This window comes from Episyrphus balteatus, chromosome 2, assembly GCF_945859705.1.
Source record: "Episyrphus balteatus chromosome 2, idEpiBalt1.1, whole genome shotgun sequence".
Classification (NCBI taxonomy): domain Eukaryota; kingdom Metazoa; phylum Arthropoda; class Insecta; order Diptera; family Syrphidae; genus Episyrphus; species Episyrphus balteatus.
In genome coordinates this window covers 59,022,979-59,041,724 of record NC_079135.1, presented here as the reverse complement: position 1 = coordinate 59,041,724, position 18,746 = coordinate 59,022,979, and the positions used below count along the sequence as shown (strand labels likewise).

Sequence of the window (18,746 nt, the reverse complement as noted above, 5' to 3'; positions counted from 1 at the left end):
AGTGAAATAAATATTGCTTTAATATTATTTTTTTGTTTTATTTAAATATTTACCCGGTGTTTAATAAGTTCATATGCGCATTTTGATGCTCTCAAATTGTTAAAGCCTAAAAATATCTGCTCCGATAATTTTGACGTCGTTTTGATCAGGTCTTCAGACGATTCTCTATGTGTAATGAACATTTCAACAAGTTTGGAGTACACTTCCTCAAGTGGCCATGGTAAACTAACAGAACTAATCCGGTTAATATTCCTCAATTGGTATTCTGTTATAAACATTATGTATTTGGTTAAAGCCGCACCAAACATATTCCCAAATTGGGATTTAGGAACTTTGAACAGAAATGCAATTAAAAGTTCCGTCAAAGTCTTATTAGATTCTTGAAGCCCTTTTGCAATAGCCTGTTCACCTAATTCCAGAGGCCATGTTTCTGCCAGATCACATTGTATAATTCTTTGAATAGTTTCTAACTAAAAAAATACTATATAATTTTCAAAGAAAAATTGAAATATTTATATGTTTACTGTGTAATGCAAGTCTTTAAATCCGTTACTCTCACATATTGATAACATGTATATATGCCTCGCATAATCTATGTACTGATCAGCACTTGGTGAAGAACGCAAGGTTTTGCTAGATGTTGAATTTTGATCCTGCCACGTCAATAGAAGCCGCAAGCACATATATTTCACTAGTTTTACCATACGAAAGTCAAACATGTTGACCATTCGAAGAATCAACAATGGGATTCCTTCTTGCTGTATAAATTCAGAATCTAAAAAAAAAACAATAAAACACAATTTCAAATATCAGTTGCTTAAAATATGAAAAATAGAGAACAATTTAATACATTTCTGCAACTCGATTATGGTCAGACGATAACTACAATTGGGCTTCAAGTAAAGCCTAGTAAGTTGCTGATCCGAAACGTAATTTTCTGTCGGTTTATAACAGGACAATGAAATGCTTGAGAAATCTCAGTGGAAAAATATTTGTGAAGTGTATCACAAATCTTTAATCTCAGAAAGACATGCAATGACATAATGAATAGCAAAAACAAGGAAAAAAAACTCAAACGTCATTTTTCCGCACACAGTTAAGCCAAGCGACTTATTGTGTGCGAAAAAAGGGTAAAGACATTTCCAGATAAAGTAGTCCAATTTTCACTGTAGTCCAGTAATTTTAGGTTTACACCTTTTTCATGGCCTTGTAATGAAGATGTGAAAAATCGACATTGATATCCTGCCGGCTTAAAATTATAAGGGTCAAAAGATCGCGCAAATATTTTGCGACCTATTGCTCGGAGGTTATCAAAGGTCGTTAAAAATTGTTCGCGGAAAAATATTTGTGAAGTGTATCACAAATCTTTGATCTCAGAAAACATGCATCTCAGAAAGACGTCATTTTTACGCACACAATTAAAGTCCAAAGTCCATTTTTGGTATATTTTGCTTATTATTTATTAGGTATATTACAGTATAAATAAATTTATATAATAATTAAAAACTATTAAAGCTCTAGCTTCTAGGACTTGCGGCTTGATATAATAGAAAAAAAGGATTATTAATATAACTATTTTCTATGGGGCTGTCAAAGGTCTGTGAACTTCACAGATCTCTGATAGCCCCACACATATCTAAGTTACTAAGGGCCATTTTGTTCACTATTGCTCAACTTGAAGCAAACTCTCAAGTTGACAAACTTGAGAGATGAATTCAACTCGAGAGTTAAAACAAAAGTTGAGAATTTTGTCCGATTGTACGTACGTCGCGCCGTTTTTCAAGAGCTTCAAATCCAAATAAATCCAATTTCGGCATATGAATTCATGAATTCATTATTCATTTATAAAAAAAAATATTAAGTCCGAAATTATAATAATTGAAGTTCCTGTAGTTGTATAGAAGTGAAAATATTCAAACGTCGCGTCCGTGTGTCGCGTCGACAGTGGTAATAAGCAGAATTTTTTAACAAAAACTAGAAAAATAACTTACTGCAAATCCATACCACCAAAAAAAATTGAATATTTTCGTGAATAGAATGTTTTTAATAAAATACAAAAGAAAAAACATAGTTATAGTTTTTGTTTTGTTCTTGAATTTTAATTTTTTTATTATTTATTTATAAGAATTAACAATAAATTAAAATCTATTATTAATAATGTTTAAAGAACGCTAGCATCATAGTACTTTCAGTTCGTTCTTCTTGAATTTTGTTTTATGAATTTGTTCTTTAAATTAGCGGGGAAACATTTTGCATTGATCCCTCTAAAAAGAAAAGGTAATGCCAAAATTTTGTTGCTTTGGAACATTAATTTTGTTTTCACAATAAACAAACAAAATTTTGACTGCAAAATAAAAAAAAAATCATTTTGAAGCAATCTCTCAAGTTTTGTCGGCAAACTTCTACTTTTTCCAGAAGTTGAGAAGACCGAAAGTTGATAAATTCTCATGTCGAAAGTTGAAAACGTCAACTTGGAGTGAATAAAACCAAATTCAGAAGTTGAAGGTAAAAATCCTCAAGTTATGTTCAACTTCTAGTGAACAAAATCACCCTAAGTTTTGTCATATAACAGATTCGATTTCAAGTGCTGTGTATACATATACACTCTTAATGTTGTCAATGGGAGTTTTTGATAAGAGGTCGAATAAATTTGTATCGAAAAGCGATTTACATAAATCATTGATTTTAGTACATTGAAAGATAAGATGCTTAATTGTTAAAATTGGACTGGATTGGCACAGATGACAGGGTGGAACGCTTTCTTTCTTTAGAATATGACCGTGCGTCAACTGAGTATGGCCAAGTCGGAGGCGTAGGAAACATTAATTTTTTTTTGTGGTTTCTGTGTGGTCGTATTTGATTCAGCCTTTGAGTTTATGCTCGAATAATGGTGTCCCACATTTCTTTTCTTTTAAGTTCCCAGTAAGTGTTAATTGTTTTGAGGAAATCTCTTTTTGAAGGTGAAATCTGGGTTATATTTGCCATTTCAGAGGCGTTTTTAGCAGCGTTGTCTGCTAGATCGTTACCTTTAATACCAGAGTGTCCGGGAACCCAAAGCAACACAATTTTGTTTTTAAAGATGCTGTCTCGAATTTATAATGGTTACCACAATATAAAAAGGACTTAATCTTTTCGCTGAGATAGCGGAATAGCCAATCTTGAATGGGAATGTTTGATTATTGGAAAAACGTACTGTGAATAGCTGTGCTCCTCTGCTCTTCTGAATAAGAATAACATATTTTCTTTAATATCTTTTGAATATCGATTAATGCAAAAGGAAAGTTTTTTTGGGTGAATTATTTGGTTTTATAGACCCACATAAATGTAATTAACAGTTTTCCATTAAAATTTCTACGATAAAATGCGTATGGAATATCCAGTCGTTTCTGCATTACCTACCGAAGGTATCGTTCTTAGGTTTTTAATAATTTTTTTTTGGTACAAGACCACTCGAGTGTTCCAATAATTAAAAATTCTCTATTCATGATTGGCTATTCTGCTATATAAAGGAAAGGATAAGGTCCTTTTTATATTGTGGTAACCATTATAACGCAGGGCCAACGCATAAAAGAGCTTAATTCTACGAATTCGGAATAGGTTTTTGAGACTCGTAGCTTAAGTTAAGGGTGGCAAGTTATTCGTCAATGAAAAAATTGAAGTATTGGACCGGTAGTTTCCCAAACATGAATTCCATAGAAAATTTAGTTTGAAGCTTCTGAAGAGAAAAGTTGCTGAATACCTTCTAACAGTCCAAAACTATCTGATGAAAAAGCTTAAAATGGATAACAAGCTCAAGACTAAAATTAAATCCTTTTTAAAAAGTGTGTTCTAAATAATGAAGGCGCTTATTGTAGAAAAAAGGAAAACATACAAAATTTCCAAAAAACGTGGTTTGAAGGCGCTTATTGTAGAAAAAAGGAAAACATACAAAATTTCCAAAAAACGTGGTTTCCTCTTTTGTATATTATTTGCTATCCCAATATGTATATTTTATTACATTTTTTAGTTAATCCGTATTTACATAATAAGATAGAAACTTATAGTTTTCAGTGTTTGATAGGAAATCAATTGCGGCAGTTTTCTGTATTAGTTTTTACAAAATTTATGTCAGCTAGCTGTTTTGATACCTTTCTCCTACATAACTCAACCCATAAATAAAACACCCTTTCGCCAAAAATATTTTTAAGAACTTTATGAAAAACTTTATCTAACGGCCAATTTCTTCACATGAGTCCTAAGTCAGCCTAGTACCCGATCTAGCTAGATCAGGTCCTAGCACTAGTACTCGGTCCTAACGAAAAGTTAGTACCTGAGCATTTCTTCACATTTATAGGACCTAAGTTCACAACGCAGTCCTAAGAATTAATTCGTATAAAACTGGTCTAACTGTCATTTTGACAATATTTTGATATTTTAAATATATTGTTTTGATAATTCAGCAAATTAAACAAAACGAAATAGACAAAAAGCGTTTAAATTTAGTGAAATCACCATTTAGAAAATAATTTAGAAACATTATAATGACGCTAATGACGCTTAAGAAGACCTAACAAGAAAAAATGAATATAAAAAAAAAATAAAATTCAAGTTCTATCAAGAAGTGTCACCATCAAAAATGGGATGTCATGATCTATTAACTACGAGGGTCGCCTGCCGGAAGAAGAATCATATTAAGTTAGCAAATAAAAAAGAAAGTTTGCGTATTAGACGTTTTTACCTACATATCTACTCAATAAAAATAAGTCTGATAGAATAAATCCGTGCGAGTCGCGTTATTAACTATAACTTGAAGAAGAAAAGGCGCCAACTTTTTAACAAAAACGTCTCTACCCACAACTTTTTTTTTATTGCTGGACAGATGTCGTTTTCCAATTGTGCATCAAAAATTAAATCCATTTTCTTCAAACAAAAATTACAAAATGCACAATTTCGACAAAAAATAAAATGCCGAAATCAGAATAAAAATCAATAAAAGCAAAAAGTATCTATTTAAAAAGACATCAAATTTCAAAACTGCTAATTAAATTTTCGAATGAATGCAAAAAATCCAACCAAATCAAGTTTTATCGTCGCTAGAATGTCGATTTTTAGGTTCTAACTTTTAGGACGTCCTAAGCAAAAATCGGTACCAAATTGACAGTTCTAGGGTTTAGAACTTGTGTGAAGAAATCAATTGGTACCGATTTGAGTACTAACGATTGGTATAATAACCAGGTACTAACAGATTTTGAGGAGCTAGCTAGTACCGAGTCCTAACTAGTACTCGGTCCTAAATTGACAGTTCTAGGGCTTAGTACTTGAGTGAAGAAATTAGTTGATACCGATTTGAGAACTAACTTTAGGACTAGGACCGGTACTAGCGCTAGGACTCTGTGAAGAAATCGGCCGTAAAACCTTTATGCCGAATTTCATCAGATAAATTACCTGTTGAAGTAAAAAAACAAGCACCCTTGTTCTTGAACGGGAATAACTTTTCTTAGAACAATCGTATTCATTTTATTTTAGTCATTAAATTCAGCATTAAAAAATACCTTAAAAACATGTGTCATTTTATTATACAAACAATTTTTTTCACTACATTTTTGACCTTTACCAAAAGCAAACTTTTTGCCAAGTTTCATGAGGGAACAATTTTTTTGGTTTTAAATGCCTGTTATATAGAGTAATTTTTCGGTGCAGTAAGTCGGATTCCCAGTGCCGGCGTCTGACAGGGATGAGCACGCAGGCCCCGGGACGTCGACATAGAGCAACTGCAAAAGAAATGAAAAAGAAGAGTAAAAGTATTTATTCCAATGGAATATGAAATCTACAGGGTTGCTTCTCACATTGAGATAAAGACTCAGATTATTTTTCTAAGTAGAGAAACGCTTGGAATTTCTGTTTTACAATTTTTCCATGCGTGGGTATCTGATCATTTCAAGTAATTCCCCAAAATATCCCGTACACCTTCCAGAAGAGCAAGGCTTACGAAGGCTTACAGCTACCCCATCACATGGCCAAGCCACCTGCAGAAGAAAAACTAGCAGACACTGATGAAGAAATGAATTCGGAAGTCCCGAATGGCGACCCGTGGGAATAGCAGGTGAAATCACCCCCTTCCGATTCCCAAAGAAAAAGTTACCAGAGCGACGGAAAGCAACGCAGAACAGAGCTACACACTTCTGCGAGCGCCAAAACACTGCAGAAAAAAACATCCACTACTAAATGACACAAAGAAGGTTGAGCAACACAAAAAGAGAAGTAAATAAAAAACAAAGCGGAAATCAAAGAAGCAATTTTTATTAAACTAAATGTGGGTAAAAGTTTCAGCGATATACTTCGTGAAATAAGACAGAAGGCCAACCCTGCAGATTTTAAAACCACAGTAAAAACAGTCAGAAAGACAAAAGCAGGAGATGTTCTACTGGAACACGGACCGAAAGCAACAAAATAGACCAATGATTGAAACAACGATCCAGAATATTCAAGGAGCTAGTGTCAAAGTCTCGAACCATAAACTACTCTGGGGGATCATTCCGTAATTATCAAAAGGATAATCGAAAACGTGATCGTGTTTGATTTGCTCTCCGTAACTCAATCGCTATCGTCTCGTTTGTCATCATGAAATTGTTTACTTAGGGTGCTTTTTGAAGTACTAAAATAATTAAAAACATTGCAATTGGTGTTGGAATTGACATGTTTTATTTTCGAAACCGAAGGTGAAAGAGAATGAAGTAAAGGTGAAGATGAAACAAAATGTGAACATAATATTGCAATTTTTTTTATTGTTCTTTTATCGTTCATAGACTTTTTTTTTGTAGACAATTTTGTTTGTGGTTATTTACATAAACAATTTCTATAAATTGAGAAAATTCACAAAAAGGGTTAATTTTGTTTACAAATTTATTCAGAACGATACCTATTTAGCTATCGTCCAATAATCGTCGCAGCAAAATCGTTTTCATAATAATAATCGAGTTACGGATAGCAAAAAAAACGATATCGTTTGCGACGATAGTGATTATTGAAGTTACGGAAATCAAACCATCGTCAAAACGATATCGTTTTTCGATAATCGAGTCATGGAACCACCCCCTGAAGATAAGAGACCTAAAAACAGAAGAAGAAGTGCAGGAAGCCCTTAGAAAAGGAAGAGGTAACCAACCTACAGACATCAAAAACTTTTCGTCACTGGGAAAACAGAAATTTCTTTTAGATGGCAATATTAACACCGCCAGAAAAATTCTTAAAATCTCAGTGCTGAGAATAGGATGAAGGAATAGAGGTCTCAAAATGCTTCAGATGCCTTGGTTATGGACACCTGCAAGCGAACTGCACCACAGAATAAGCCAATGAATGTGCTTAAACGGACCCGACAGAATAGGCCAATGAATGTGCTTCAACTGCGGAAACTTACTTACTTACTTAGGGTGACCAGCGCCGTAAGGCGGCTACAATCCGCTGTGGATTTGGGCCTCAACCAACAAGCTTCGCCAGCGAGCTCTATCCTTAGCTCGCTGCTTCCAGTTGCGCACGCCAAGTTGATTGAGGTCCCCTTCCACTTGGTTGCGCCACCTCAGACGAGCTCTTCCTCTACTGCGCCGTCCCTCTGGGTTGGAGTCGAAAACTTTCCGGGCCGGAGCATTGTTGTCCATGCGCTCCACGTGACCTAGCCATCTCAGGCGCTGCACCTTCACTCTCTTGGCTAAGTTAGCGTCCTTGTACAACCCGTAAAGCTCGTTGTTATACCTTCTTCTCCAATCACCATCAATACACACGGGACCAAAAATCGCACGAAGAACTTTTCTCTCGAAACAATCCAAGATGTTTTCATCCGCCTTCGTTAAAGTCCATGCTTCTGCACCATATAGCAGGACTGGGATGATAAGGGTCTTGTATAGGGACACCTTAGTTGCTCGAGAGAGGGCTTTGCTGGTCAATTGCCTTCTCAAACCAAAGTATCAGCGGTTGGCAAGAGTAATTCTCCGTTTGATTTCAGCGCTGATGTTGTTGTCCGTGTTTATAGCGGAGCCTAGGTAGACGAAGTCCTTTACTACCTCGAAGTTATGGCTGTCGATGGTGACGTTTTGTCCAATGCGTCGGTGTTGTGTGTCCTTTTTTGACGACAGCATATACTTGGTTTTGCCCTCATTGACCTTTAAACCCATTTTTGCCACTTCCGCTTCGATGCTTACAAAAGCGCCATTGACATCACGCTGAGTTCTTCCGATTATGTCAATATCGTCGGCATATGCAAGCAGCTGAACGGACTTTTGAAAGATTGTGCCTCTGGTGTTGACGTTTGAGTTCTGTATAATTCTTTCAACAACGATGTTAAAAAAATCGCATGACAGTGCGTCGCCTTGTCTAAAACCTTTTTCGACATCAAATGCTTCGGTTAGGTCTTTACCGACTCTGACGGAGCAGCGTGCATTCTCCATCGTCATCCTGCACAGCCGGACGAGCTTTGCAGGGATGCCAAAACTAGACATAGCTCTATACAATTCATCTCTGTATATACTGTCATACGCGGCTTTAAAATCGATAAACAGGTGGTGGGTATCGATTTGTTGTTCCTGGGTTTTTTCCAAGATCTGCCGTAATGTGAATATTTGATCGATGGTGGACTTTCCTGGTCTAAAGCCACACTGATAAGGACCTATCAGGTTGTTGACGAACGGCTTCAGACGTTCACATAGTACGGCAGAGAGGATCTTATATGCGATGTTAAGGAGGCTGATTCCTCTGTAGTTGGCGCAGGTTAGAGGGTCTCCTTTCTTAAGGAACTGCGGAAACACAGATTATAAAAGAAAGGGTTGCAAAGAACCAGCAAAGTACTTTCTATGCGCAATCCTTGAAAGGCAGCCGTGTACATTGAACCATGTAGCGGGATCGGGAAAGTGCCAAGTTTTTAAAAAGGCCTTGAAAGATGCCAAAACGGCCTCTTAAAAATGATCCGAATTCTCCAAGTGAATATTCGTTTTTTATTATTTTGTAATTGTTTTTCTTAATAGGAACTTGAGTCTCGAAAAACCCTTAAATGACGAACGCCCTAATTTATATAAATTCTGAGGAGATTTGATTGGTTATTTTTTTTTCTTCCTCTTCTTTAATAAAGAGTTTTGATAGAAAGGAAAAAAGACAAATACATATTGCTATGCTAAAAATCCCAATAGACAAGAAGTCATTTCAAAAAGTTCAAAACGAAAAGTTTTCTTACGCTTGAACTTCCTTAAATCTTTTGGGGTTTTCCATGGGTAATTCAGATTTCGATGTTTCGTGTACGTGTTTTTTATGTATGTAAATAAATAAAATAAATAGCGCAAACAAAAAGAAAAACTTATTTTTATCAAGCTGACACCTGGAAATTGTATTAGTATTAATGCAAAGAGGGGTAAATCTTCGAAAAAAAATCCAGATCTGCAGATTTGATCAAAAATAAATCAATTTATTTTGCTCCATGGAATATAAAAACAGGGAAAATTTGTGTTTTGACAGATTTAGATCAAAAAGAAGTTGATTTATTTTACCCATGGAAAACCCCATTAGATAATTTACTAATACAAACTACTTGAAAATGGCAGGATCCAACGAAGAAAAGCAAAATTTGATCTTTTAATAAAAGAGAGTACCTGGGTGACCGAGCTTTGCTCGGTATCCTTAAATGTTATAACTTTGAGTGAAAAAAAAATCAAATGTAAACAGCAATTTTTTGGAGTGGGTTTGAGTTTGCAATGACCAGTTTTTTCGCGGGTTACAAAACACCACATTCCCACTTTATAATCCAGTTTATTTAAGTTTGAATATACGATCAGCAATGAATAGAAGGGTTACAGGAATCTGCATTATCGAAAATGCTTACAGCAATGAGATCCCTTTTTGTTCAAATTTTAATTTACGGGTCAGAAAGTTTTGGATGGTGAATATAAAGTTAATTTTTTTTTTTTGTATAGCCTTGTCGGCAAAGCTTAGTATCAAGAAATACTATTTTTATCCCTGTCTCTGTTCTATTCTGTATCAGTGGATTAAGATTAAGATTAGGGTGAGAGGTGGGAATAATTCGCCTTATCACTGCGGCCTCTGATGGGCCTATTGTGATGTCCTCTTTTTAGAGTTCACGTAGAAATCCTGAGTTTAGAAAACTTAGTATGTTTTTGGGTGAACTAGCTAGTATGAACTAGTATCAGTGGATGCTTTACTCCTTTCTTTTTTTACTTATATAGGGTGTCCCAAAAGTAATGGATCAAACGAAATATGCTGATTGGGGAACTAAAGGGCTCTCAGAATTTGGAACCTTGTTCCTCCCAAATCCTTACGGGTTTCAATTTAATGCAATTCTTGTGAAATTTCGAAAAATCCCTACTTGACAACAGTATTTTGCTTCCTGCGCCCATTATTGATATTTGTTTTTTTTTTTTAATTCTTTTACGAAAACATTGCCAATAATTAGGAACAATTAATTAATCAAAATATTTTTTATTCCATACGCCATATTTCGCTGCAAATTAACTAACAGTTTCAAGTTTTATAAAAAATCTATTTCTAACTTTTATTTGCGACCAACACCGCAAAAAAAATTTTACGCTGTGAAAATGGTTTATTATTTTAAAAAGTTGCCCTGTTATTGTAGTTTTCAAAAAAGTATAAAAGTTTCCTAAGTTGCAGTTAGATCACAAAATATTACAATTTGAATTCAACAAAACAGGGTTTTTTAGAACAAAAAACAACCAACTGAATAAATGATCAATACATGATCAAAAAAGTCATGATCTAAAAAATTTTGTTTGTAACAAAAAGAAAAAGAACAATGCGTAAAACATGGAACCATCCCTCAAAATTTTATTGAAGTCGTTGAATCTCTCTCTGCGAAAACAAAACTAATATAAGAGAAAATACTTCCAAAATGTCTAGAAGACCTCAAAATTTCATCGAAATCTATAAAGTTTAAAACAAATTCTATGGTAAAAAAGTGGGCGGATTTTTCCAAAAATACTTACAAAACTTTTAACTCCCTTAGATAAACAAGCCCTTAAAATGTCATCGAAATCGTTAGAGACGTTTCCGAAAAAAAAACTTAAATGTTAAAAAAGTGGGCTTGGCAGTGGGCAGATTTTTCCAAAAAAAAAACTTCCAAAACTTTTTACTTTCTTGGATGATCAAACCCTGAAAATTTCATCGAAATCATTAGAGCCGTTTCCGAAAAAACTTATATAATAAAAAAGTGGGCGTGGCAGTGGGCGGATTTTTCAACAAAAAAAACTTCCAAAACTTTTTACTCGCTTATATAAACAAACCCTGAAAATTTCATCGAAATCGTTAGAGCCGTTCCCGAAAAAACTTATATGTTAAAAAAGTGGGCGTGGCAGTGGGCGGATTTTTCCAAAAATACTTCCAAAACTTTTTATTCGCTTAGATGAACAAACCCTGAAAATTTCATCGAAATCGTTAGAGCCGTTTCCGAGATCCCAATTTTATATATATTTATATATATATGTATATATAAACAATTTTAGCTCGTTTAAAGTTATAAGATTGGCGAATTGAGAAAAGGTGTAACAATTCAAACCAACAAAATCGAACAAAAGCTAGACCTCATATATGAGAAAAAACTTTGTTATATACAACATGGAGGAAGTGGAAACGAATATCAACGATCTCCTCACTAGTGTACTTCGGATTTTGGATGATATCGTACAAGTAGAAACAAAAATCGAAGAAATAGATTTATTGGTAAAAAAGGAGCTGTTAAGATTTATTGTGTTTAATAATGGATCCCAAGCAGAAGAAAGATTGAAATTTGATCGCAGTTGAAATTAGAGTACATTTTAGTTTCGATTTCTTCTCTAACCAATCTGGGAACATAGCATCCTTCGGTGGAGATGGATTTCACTTGATCGAATTTGTTAAGTGATCATCATTATAAGCCAAATGCTCTCAAAGAGCTGATTTTGTCACTTGGTTCTTTTGTATGGATTTTATATGCAATAGGTTTGAAAATAGATACAATTATTTTGAAAAATTAATTAAAAATAACATATTTTAGTTTAAAATTGGTGCAGAAAATGTAAGGAAACTGATTTTAACTAAAACCAAAGATTTTATACTTTGTTGAGAAGTACTCAACGTCTTCTTTGTACAATAAGGTAAAACTGGATTAAATAATGTATGTATGTTTGTTTGTGTTACGCAAAATTGTTTTTGTGTTAAAAATTTAGTGAACAAAGTTTTTTGGGACACCCTTCGGCACTGAATATATGTAAGTAAAATCTTTGTTTCTAAATGCATTTTACAACAATTTAAAAATATTTGTCGCAAATGCGATAGTAACATAAAAGGGGTACACTCTCAAACAGATAGACAACTTAGAGCAACATTTTGAAGATCACGTCCATGATTATCTCCCTCTCTTCAACCGGTAGCAAATTTTAGAGATGGGTTTTTAAAGTGCAAATTTAATTTATTTTTGTAACATTTTTGTTGTTTGCCTCAAATAATTTTTAGGTTTTCAGATTGAATAATTTCATGCTTACATACCTTTCAGTTCTAAAGTTGGACTTAAATCTGATCCGCTCATACGTTGGAAATTTAAATTTAAATATTCAACCATCCATGGATCACGGTATATTGAAAACATGTAAGGCCAAGAATATGGATGCATAGTAATGAAGGCAGTAGGGTATACTTTCATCATTTGTTCAATTAAATCTGTTTTATTCTCTATAGCGCATGCGATCCATTCACGTCCAAACCACAAATTTAAAGTACAACGGCAAACCCAATTAACAGTTACGCTAACATCATGATTATATGGGTTTTTCGTGAGATAGTTACCAATGTTTTCCCATGCCATGAGTAGGGTAGAGATTCTTTCATCAGCCGGTAATATTCCAACATTTGCTGTTGTTTCCTAGAGAATGGAAAAGATTTTTTTTATGGAAAATTAAAACGATTTATCAAGTATAAAGCTTACGGCTGTTAGTTCTACAAATCCGCATTTAACTGCTGATTCTTTGAATGCGGCACGTTCACGGAAAGTTTGTGGAAAAAAGATGTCCATCATATTTTTAGATAACAATCGCTGTATCCTGAAAAGAATAATTTTTGTTTTTATTTTCAATAAATTGCGGAAGTTGCAGTACGTAGGCACTGACAACGATAAAATAAATAATATTTATATATTTTAGGTAATATCTATGTAGGTATGCATGCATACATACATACATATTAAGGTCCACGTTTGGGTACTAAAAAATTTATTTTTTTTTTATCACAGGTACAATACAAATAAATTTACATTGTCCGGAATACATTAAGCCGGGGATCGAGCCCATAAGTGGCAGATTTTAAGTATTATATTATAGGTCGTTTCAAATCAAAAGTCCCATGGAAAATTGAGCAGAAATAAAAAAAACTCATTCGCTTACTGGAAGGAAGCATTTATGATTCAGCTGAACTTTTTCTAAAATTACGATAAAATAATAAGGAACAGTTTTTGATATCACTATTTTAATTAATTGATCCGCCTGTGAGATTCACTGGGTTATAATCAGGAAGCGGAGGCAAGTCTTCCGGGCTTGCATCACTCCAAATCCGCGGGCAAAACAAAAAACATACAATTATTTAATTATTTATGATTTGAAGGCAGTTGGGATAACTTGCCGAAGATATTGTTATAGGACTAGGTGAAGATGGACCAGAAATGTCCAGTTTATATGATAGCAATTCATAACTTAAAATTCTATTCACATTTTTTCATTTGTATAATTGGACAGTAAATATCTTATTTTTATTTTTCAATTATTTTGGAGTCGTCACCATAGAAATCAGTAATAAACAAATTCAGATTTTTCGTTTGTTTATTTTTTTCTCTAGCATTTCTTTCATTCAAACAAACATGATTTGTTGTTATTTTTGAGTTGATTTGTCGCAATGAGCTAATAAAATTGAGTTTTTTGTTTATTTTTTCCAAATTTTATTGGAAAGGAGAAAATAAACTCTGAGTCAGGACTTTTGATTTGAAACGACCTATAATAAACATACATGTTTAGAGAATTATGATTAGATAATCATTATTTAAGAAATAATTTGAAAATTTTTATTTCTAAACAAAAAAGAGTTATTTAATTTTATATTTTATTAAGTTTGTGTTTATTTAAGAGAAATATTAACGAAAATGTGTTTTTAACAACTATAATTTGACAACTGGCTGCCATTTTGTATTTACTCACTTAAATAAAATAAAATTACATTTAAATGATAGAAAATATTATAAGGAAGACTCTGGGCCGTCGTCGGGTTTAATTTTACCGTCGCGTTAAATTGGGTGTATACTAATAATCAAAATAAACACGCGTTTAACTAATTGTGCTTCTATTACCAAATCTATTACATTTGTTGTCAAAATGACATAATTGAAGTGACATTTTTTGCACGTAATGTAATAATGAACAAAAATATAACTACAAAATACCTACATACCTTCATATATTTTTATTTTGGTTGTAAAAGTTAAAAAATGGAGCCCAAGCAAGGAGGCCAAAAATGCATAAAAAAAATGTTCATCTATCGTGAAGTACGACGATAGACTGACTCAATACAATGGTGTAGTTGTGGCTGTAGCTTGTAGTACTGCCAAAATTTTACTGAGGGAAACAACAACAAAAGTTGGCAGCAGCTGATCAAAAAGTTGAGAATTATTCAACTTGCGCTAAAAGCTACAGCCACAGCTACACCATTGTATTTAGGGGGTTAGTTTTCGTTTTCAGCCTTTTCTGAAAGTAATGAATATTGTTAATAAAAAGGATAAATATTTATAAACAAATAAATTTTTCCATTTACTTATTTAATAAATTGCCGCCAATATTATTAATTTTTCTCAACAGCTTGTTGACTTGACAAATGTTTTTTTTTTTGCTGACAAATGACAGTACAAACCGTGCGTTTACATTTAACCGCGCGTTTATAGTTCAGTTTCCCAACTATAAAATTAACGTGGCGTTAACCCTTAACCTGACTATTAAATTGGTTATTGGTATGGAGAAATATTTAACACTCAGTTAAATATTTAACTGAGCTTTAAAGGAGATGGCACATTTTTGGGCCCAGTGTGTTCACTAACGAAATTGGTATCAAATGAAAGGTGACGGTAAGCACATTACGTGGGTAAAATATTTTCAAATTCGTACGTGGGGTTTTGGAGATATTTGAGTTTGAAGTTTCGGATTTCAGAATCAAGATTTCAGCAATTTTTTCGAACAATTAATCGTAGAATGCGTAATTATGGATGCACAGAAATAATATTGGTATCAAATGAAAGGTATTTCTCTTGTCTATAAATCTGTATCAAAAGTTTTTTTCTTTGTTTAAAAAAATAATACATATTAGGTATTTACTTCTCAAAAGGTGATTTTTTTTAAGCGAGGCATTTGGCGCATCGAAATATCGAAATATTCAGTGGTGACATGTACTTTTTTTTGCAATTTTTGGATAGCTTAATGTGTTATCTTTAATTCAATATATAAAAAAGTTCTATAAATCATACAAAAACCTTATAATAAGCAAAATACACAAAAACGCGCTGAAATATGCATATTAATTAAAAGAATAGAAACTATAGTTCAGTCAATGGGGGAAAAATCCGAAAAAAGTTGTCACGTCAGCTAAGTTTGAATGCAGTATTGAAGAGGGGTTTATCCCAAGTACAAATCTCAGATTGCGTATTGTTTGGTCTTGTGGGGTGACCGCCATTTTGAAAAACGCATTTGTCTCAATATCTCGAGAACGACTCGTCGGACAAAAAACTAGACAGGACTTTTTAGATTGGAAATTAATTAATCTTTCTTTTTCTAGTACATCATTTTTCTCTAAGAGTTATACTTTCCGAGTAAAGTATCTCATTCTCAGTAATCCCGCACTTAACTCTAAGGGTTGTTTAAAATATTCAAAATATCAAAAAACACACAATTTGCGGTACTGTTACTCTGAAATTATAACTCGTAGAGAAAAATGATGTACTAGAAAAAGAAAGATTAATTAATTTCCAATCTAAAAAGTCCTGTCTAGTTTTTTGTCCGACCAGTCGTTCTCGAGATATTGAGACAAATGCGTTTTTCAAAATGGCGGTCGCCCCACAAGACCAAACAATACGCAATCTGAGATTTGTACTTGGGATAAACCCCTCTTCAATACTGCATTCAAACTTAGCTGACGTGACAACTTTTTTCGGATTTTTCCCCCATTGACTGAACTATAGTTTCTATTCTTTTAATTAATATGCATATTTCAGCGCGTTTTTGTGTATTTTGCTTATTATAAGGTTTTTGTATGATTTATAGAACTTTTTTATATATTGAATTAAAGATAACACATTAAGCTATCCAAAAATTGCAAAAAAAAGTACATGTCACCACTGAATATTTCGATATTTCGATGCGCCAAATGCCTCGCTTAAAAAAAAATCACCTTTTGAGAAGTAAATACCTAATATGTATTATTTTTTTAAACAAAGAAAAAAACTTTTGATACAGATTTATAGACAAGAGAAATACCTTTCATTTGATACCAATATTATTTCTGTGCATCCATAATTACGCATTCTACGATTAATTGTTCGAAAAAACTGCTGAAATCTTGATTCTGAAATCCGAAACTTCAAACGCAAATATCTCCAAAACCCCATGTACGAATTTGAAAATATTTTACCCACGTAATGTGCTCACCGTCACCTTTCATTTGATACCAATTTCGTTAGTGAACACACTGGGCCCAAGCTCCATAGAAAAATGTGCCATCTCCTTTGATTATTGGTAAGGCCCATTGTATATTCATTTTTTGGTCTACGACATACTGAAGTTAAGATATAAAAAAAAATGCATTTTAGTGAATAAATCTGCTAAAAAGAATGATCAGGTGGTGAGAAATTATGTTTAAGCCTTTTAAATACACCCCAATCGATCCACGAAATAAAAACTGACAGTGCGTCTGCGCGAAAGGTCAAATGACGCTTTGACTGGAGTAATGTGAAATCTGCCCAAAAACGCATACGAACAAAATGAGAACCAGTGGATAAACTGTAGAAGCCGTATTCAAGTAAGTGTGTAAGTTAAGTAATTAATTCATTTTATTGATTTGCTCCTTTGATACATGTTAACAATTTAAAGAATTTAAAGCAATGGCACTGCCGTAAGTTTGGTTAGCAAATCTATATATACATAAATGTATCTATTCTTTATGAGATAATAAATAAATAAGTAAGTAAGTAGTAATTCATTTATTGATTTCATAAAGTAATTACATGATTATTTATTATTATTATTATTTATTAAAAGCACATAAATGTACAGATAATAATATAGATATATTTGCAGGGGGCGACCGAAGTGAAGAATATGAACATGGAGTTACATTCTCCCATTCGATCGCCCCCTGCTCAAGGTAAAAACGAGCTTATACTATGTATGCTATTTACAAGGTCTGTTATTTCTAATAATTTAAATACATTTTTAATATTTTGTTCCGAAGGAACTTTTAATAACGAGGATAAATTAGTTTTGAACAAATTATTTGTGATGCTGTTGATTTTTGGGCATTTTGATGTGAGGTGTTTTATGGACAGGATAGCGTTTGAATGACAAAGTGAGCAGTTTGGTGGATTCTCTTTGGTGATTAAGTGGCTGTGAGTCAGTTTTGTGTGTACTAAGCGGAGACGTAGGAAACATCTGTTCATTTTGGTTGTAGAAGTTGTTGGATGAATGGGTGGTTCGGCTTTTGGATTGATGGCAGAGTATTGATGCAAATAATGGCTCCATATTTCCTGATGTTTCTGGAACCAATAAGTATTTGCAAGTTTTAGAAAGTCTCTTTTAGTCGGGGGATACCTTGAAATTTCTGTAGAGTAGCATTCCGATTTGGCTGCATTATCGGCATTTCCATTTCCCTTGATGCCAACGTGACCTGGTACCCAAGTGATTTGTAATTTTGGATGTAGTTGCGTGATGTTATTACGTATTTTGTTTATGATTGGGGACTGATGTTTTATGTTGCGGACGGCGTTAATTGTGGAGAGGCTGTCGGAACAGACGATTACATTTTTCTTCACAGTGGCTGCTAGTTCCGTAGCTTTAAGGATAGCTAGTGCTTCTGTAGAGAAAATGGAAAAATAGTCGGGAATATGTTCTGCGTACAATATTGAACCGGTTTTGTCAACAGCGGCCAATCCAGTGCCTACTTCATTTTTAGAGCCATCAGTGTAAATAACGTCCCATGTTGATAAATCGTAAGAAGTCATCAATTTGTTAAAATTTTGTACGTAGACTTCATTGGGAGTATTCTCTTTTTTGTATTTTGAAACCGAGATGTCGATCTTCTCTGTTGAAAACATCCAAGGAGGATGACTTTCTATAGCCAATGGTTTAGGGTTTGGGTTAAGCCCAAGGGACGATGCTGATTCCAATATTTTGTATATTGTTGATGGTAGCTTTGGAGTTTTCTTTCGCCTCAAAACCTTGTTAGCTAGAACCGTTATTGTTGAGTTATTACATTCACAGATCTTCAGGAATAAACTAGAAGTGAGAATGTCTCTGCGAGATTCTATCGAGATACAGCCGGCTTCGGTGAGTAAGTTTTTCACTGGTGATGTGCGGAATGCCCTCAAACTGTGCCTCAGAGCTGCATGATAAGGTGAATTCAGGATTTGCAAAGTTGATTTCGTTGTTTTACCATAGACAGCAAGCCCGTAGTCGATCTTAGATAAAATAATACTTTTTGTT

The 18,746-nt window shown here is 33.7% G+C and overlaps 1 protein-coding gene across 1 annotated transcript in view; it reads right to left on the bottom strand.

Moving 5' to 3' along the window:
- Positions 1 to 18,746, bottom strand: part of LOC129908808 (uncharacterized) — a 208,149-nt gene that overhangs the window by 135,227 nt on the left and 54,176 nt on the right. The window contains exons 2-5 of the mRNA XM_055985573.1: positions 12,950 to 13,064; positions 12,514 to 12,886; positions 525 to 775; positions 54 to 470 (exon numbers count right to left, since the gene is read on the bottom strand). Coding sequence (XP_055841548.1) covers positions 54 to 470; positions 525 to 775; positions 12,514 to 12,886; positions 12,950 to 13,039 — 1,131 coding nt within the window. The 5' untranslated portion in view covers positions 13,040 to 13,064. The remainder of the gene's footprint in view (positions 1 to 53; positions 471 to 524; positions 776 to 12,513; positions 12,887 to 12,949; positions 13,065 to 18,746) is intronic.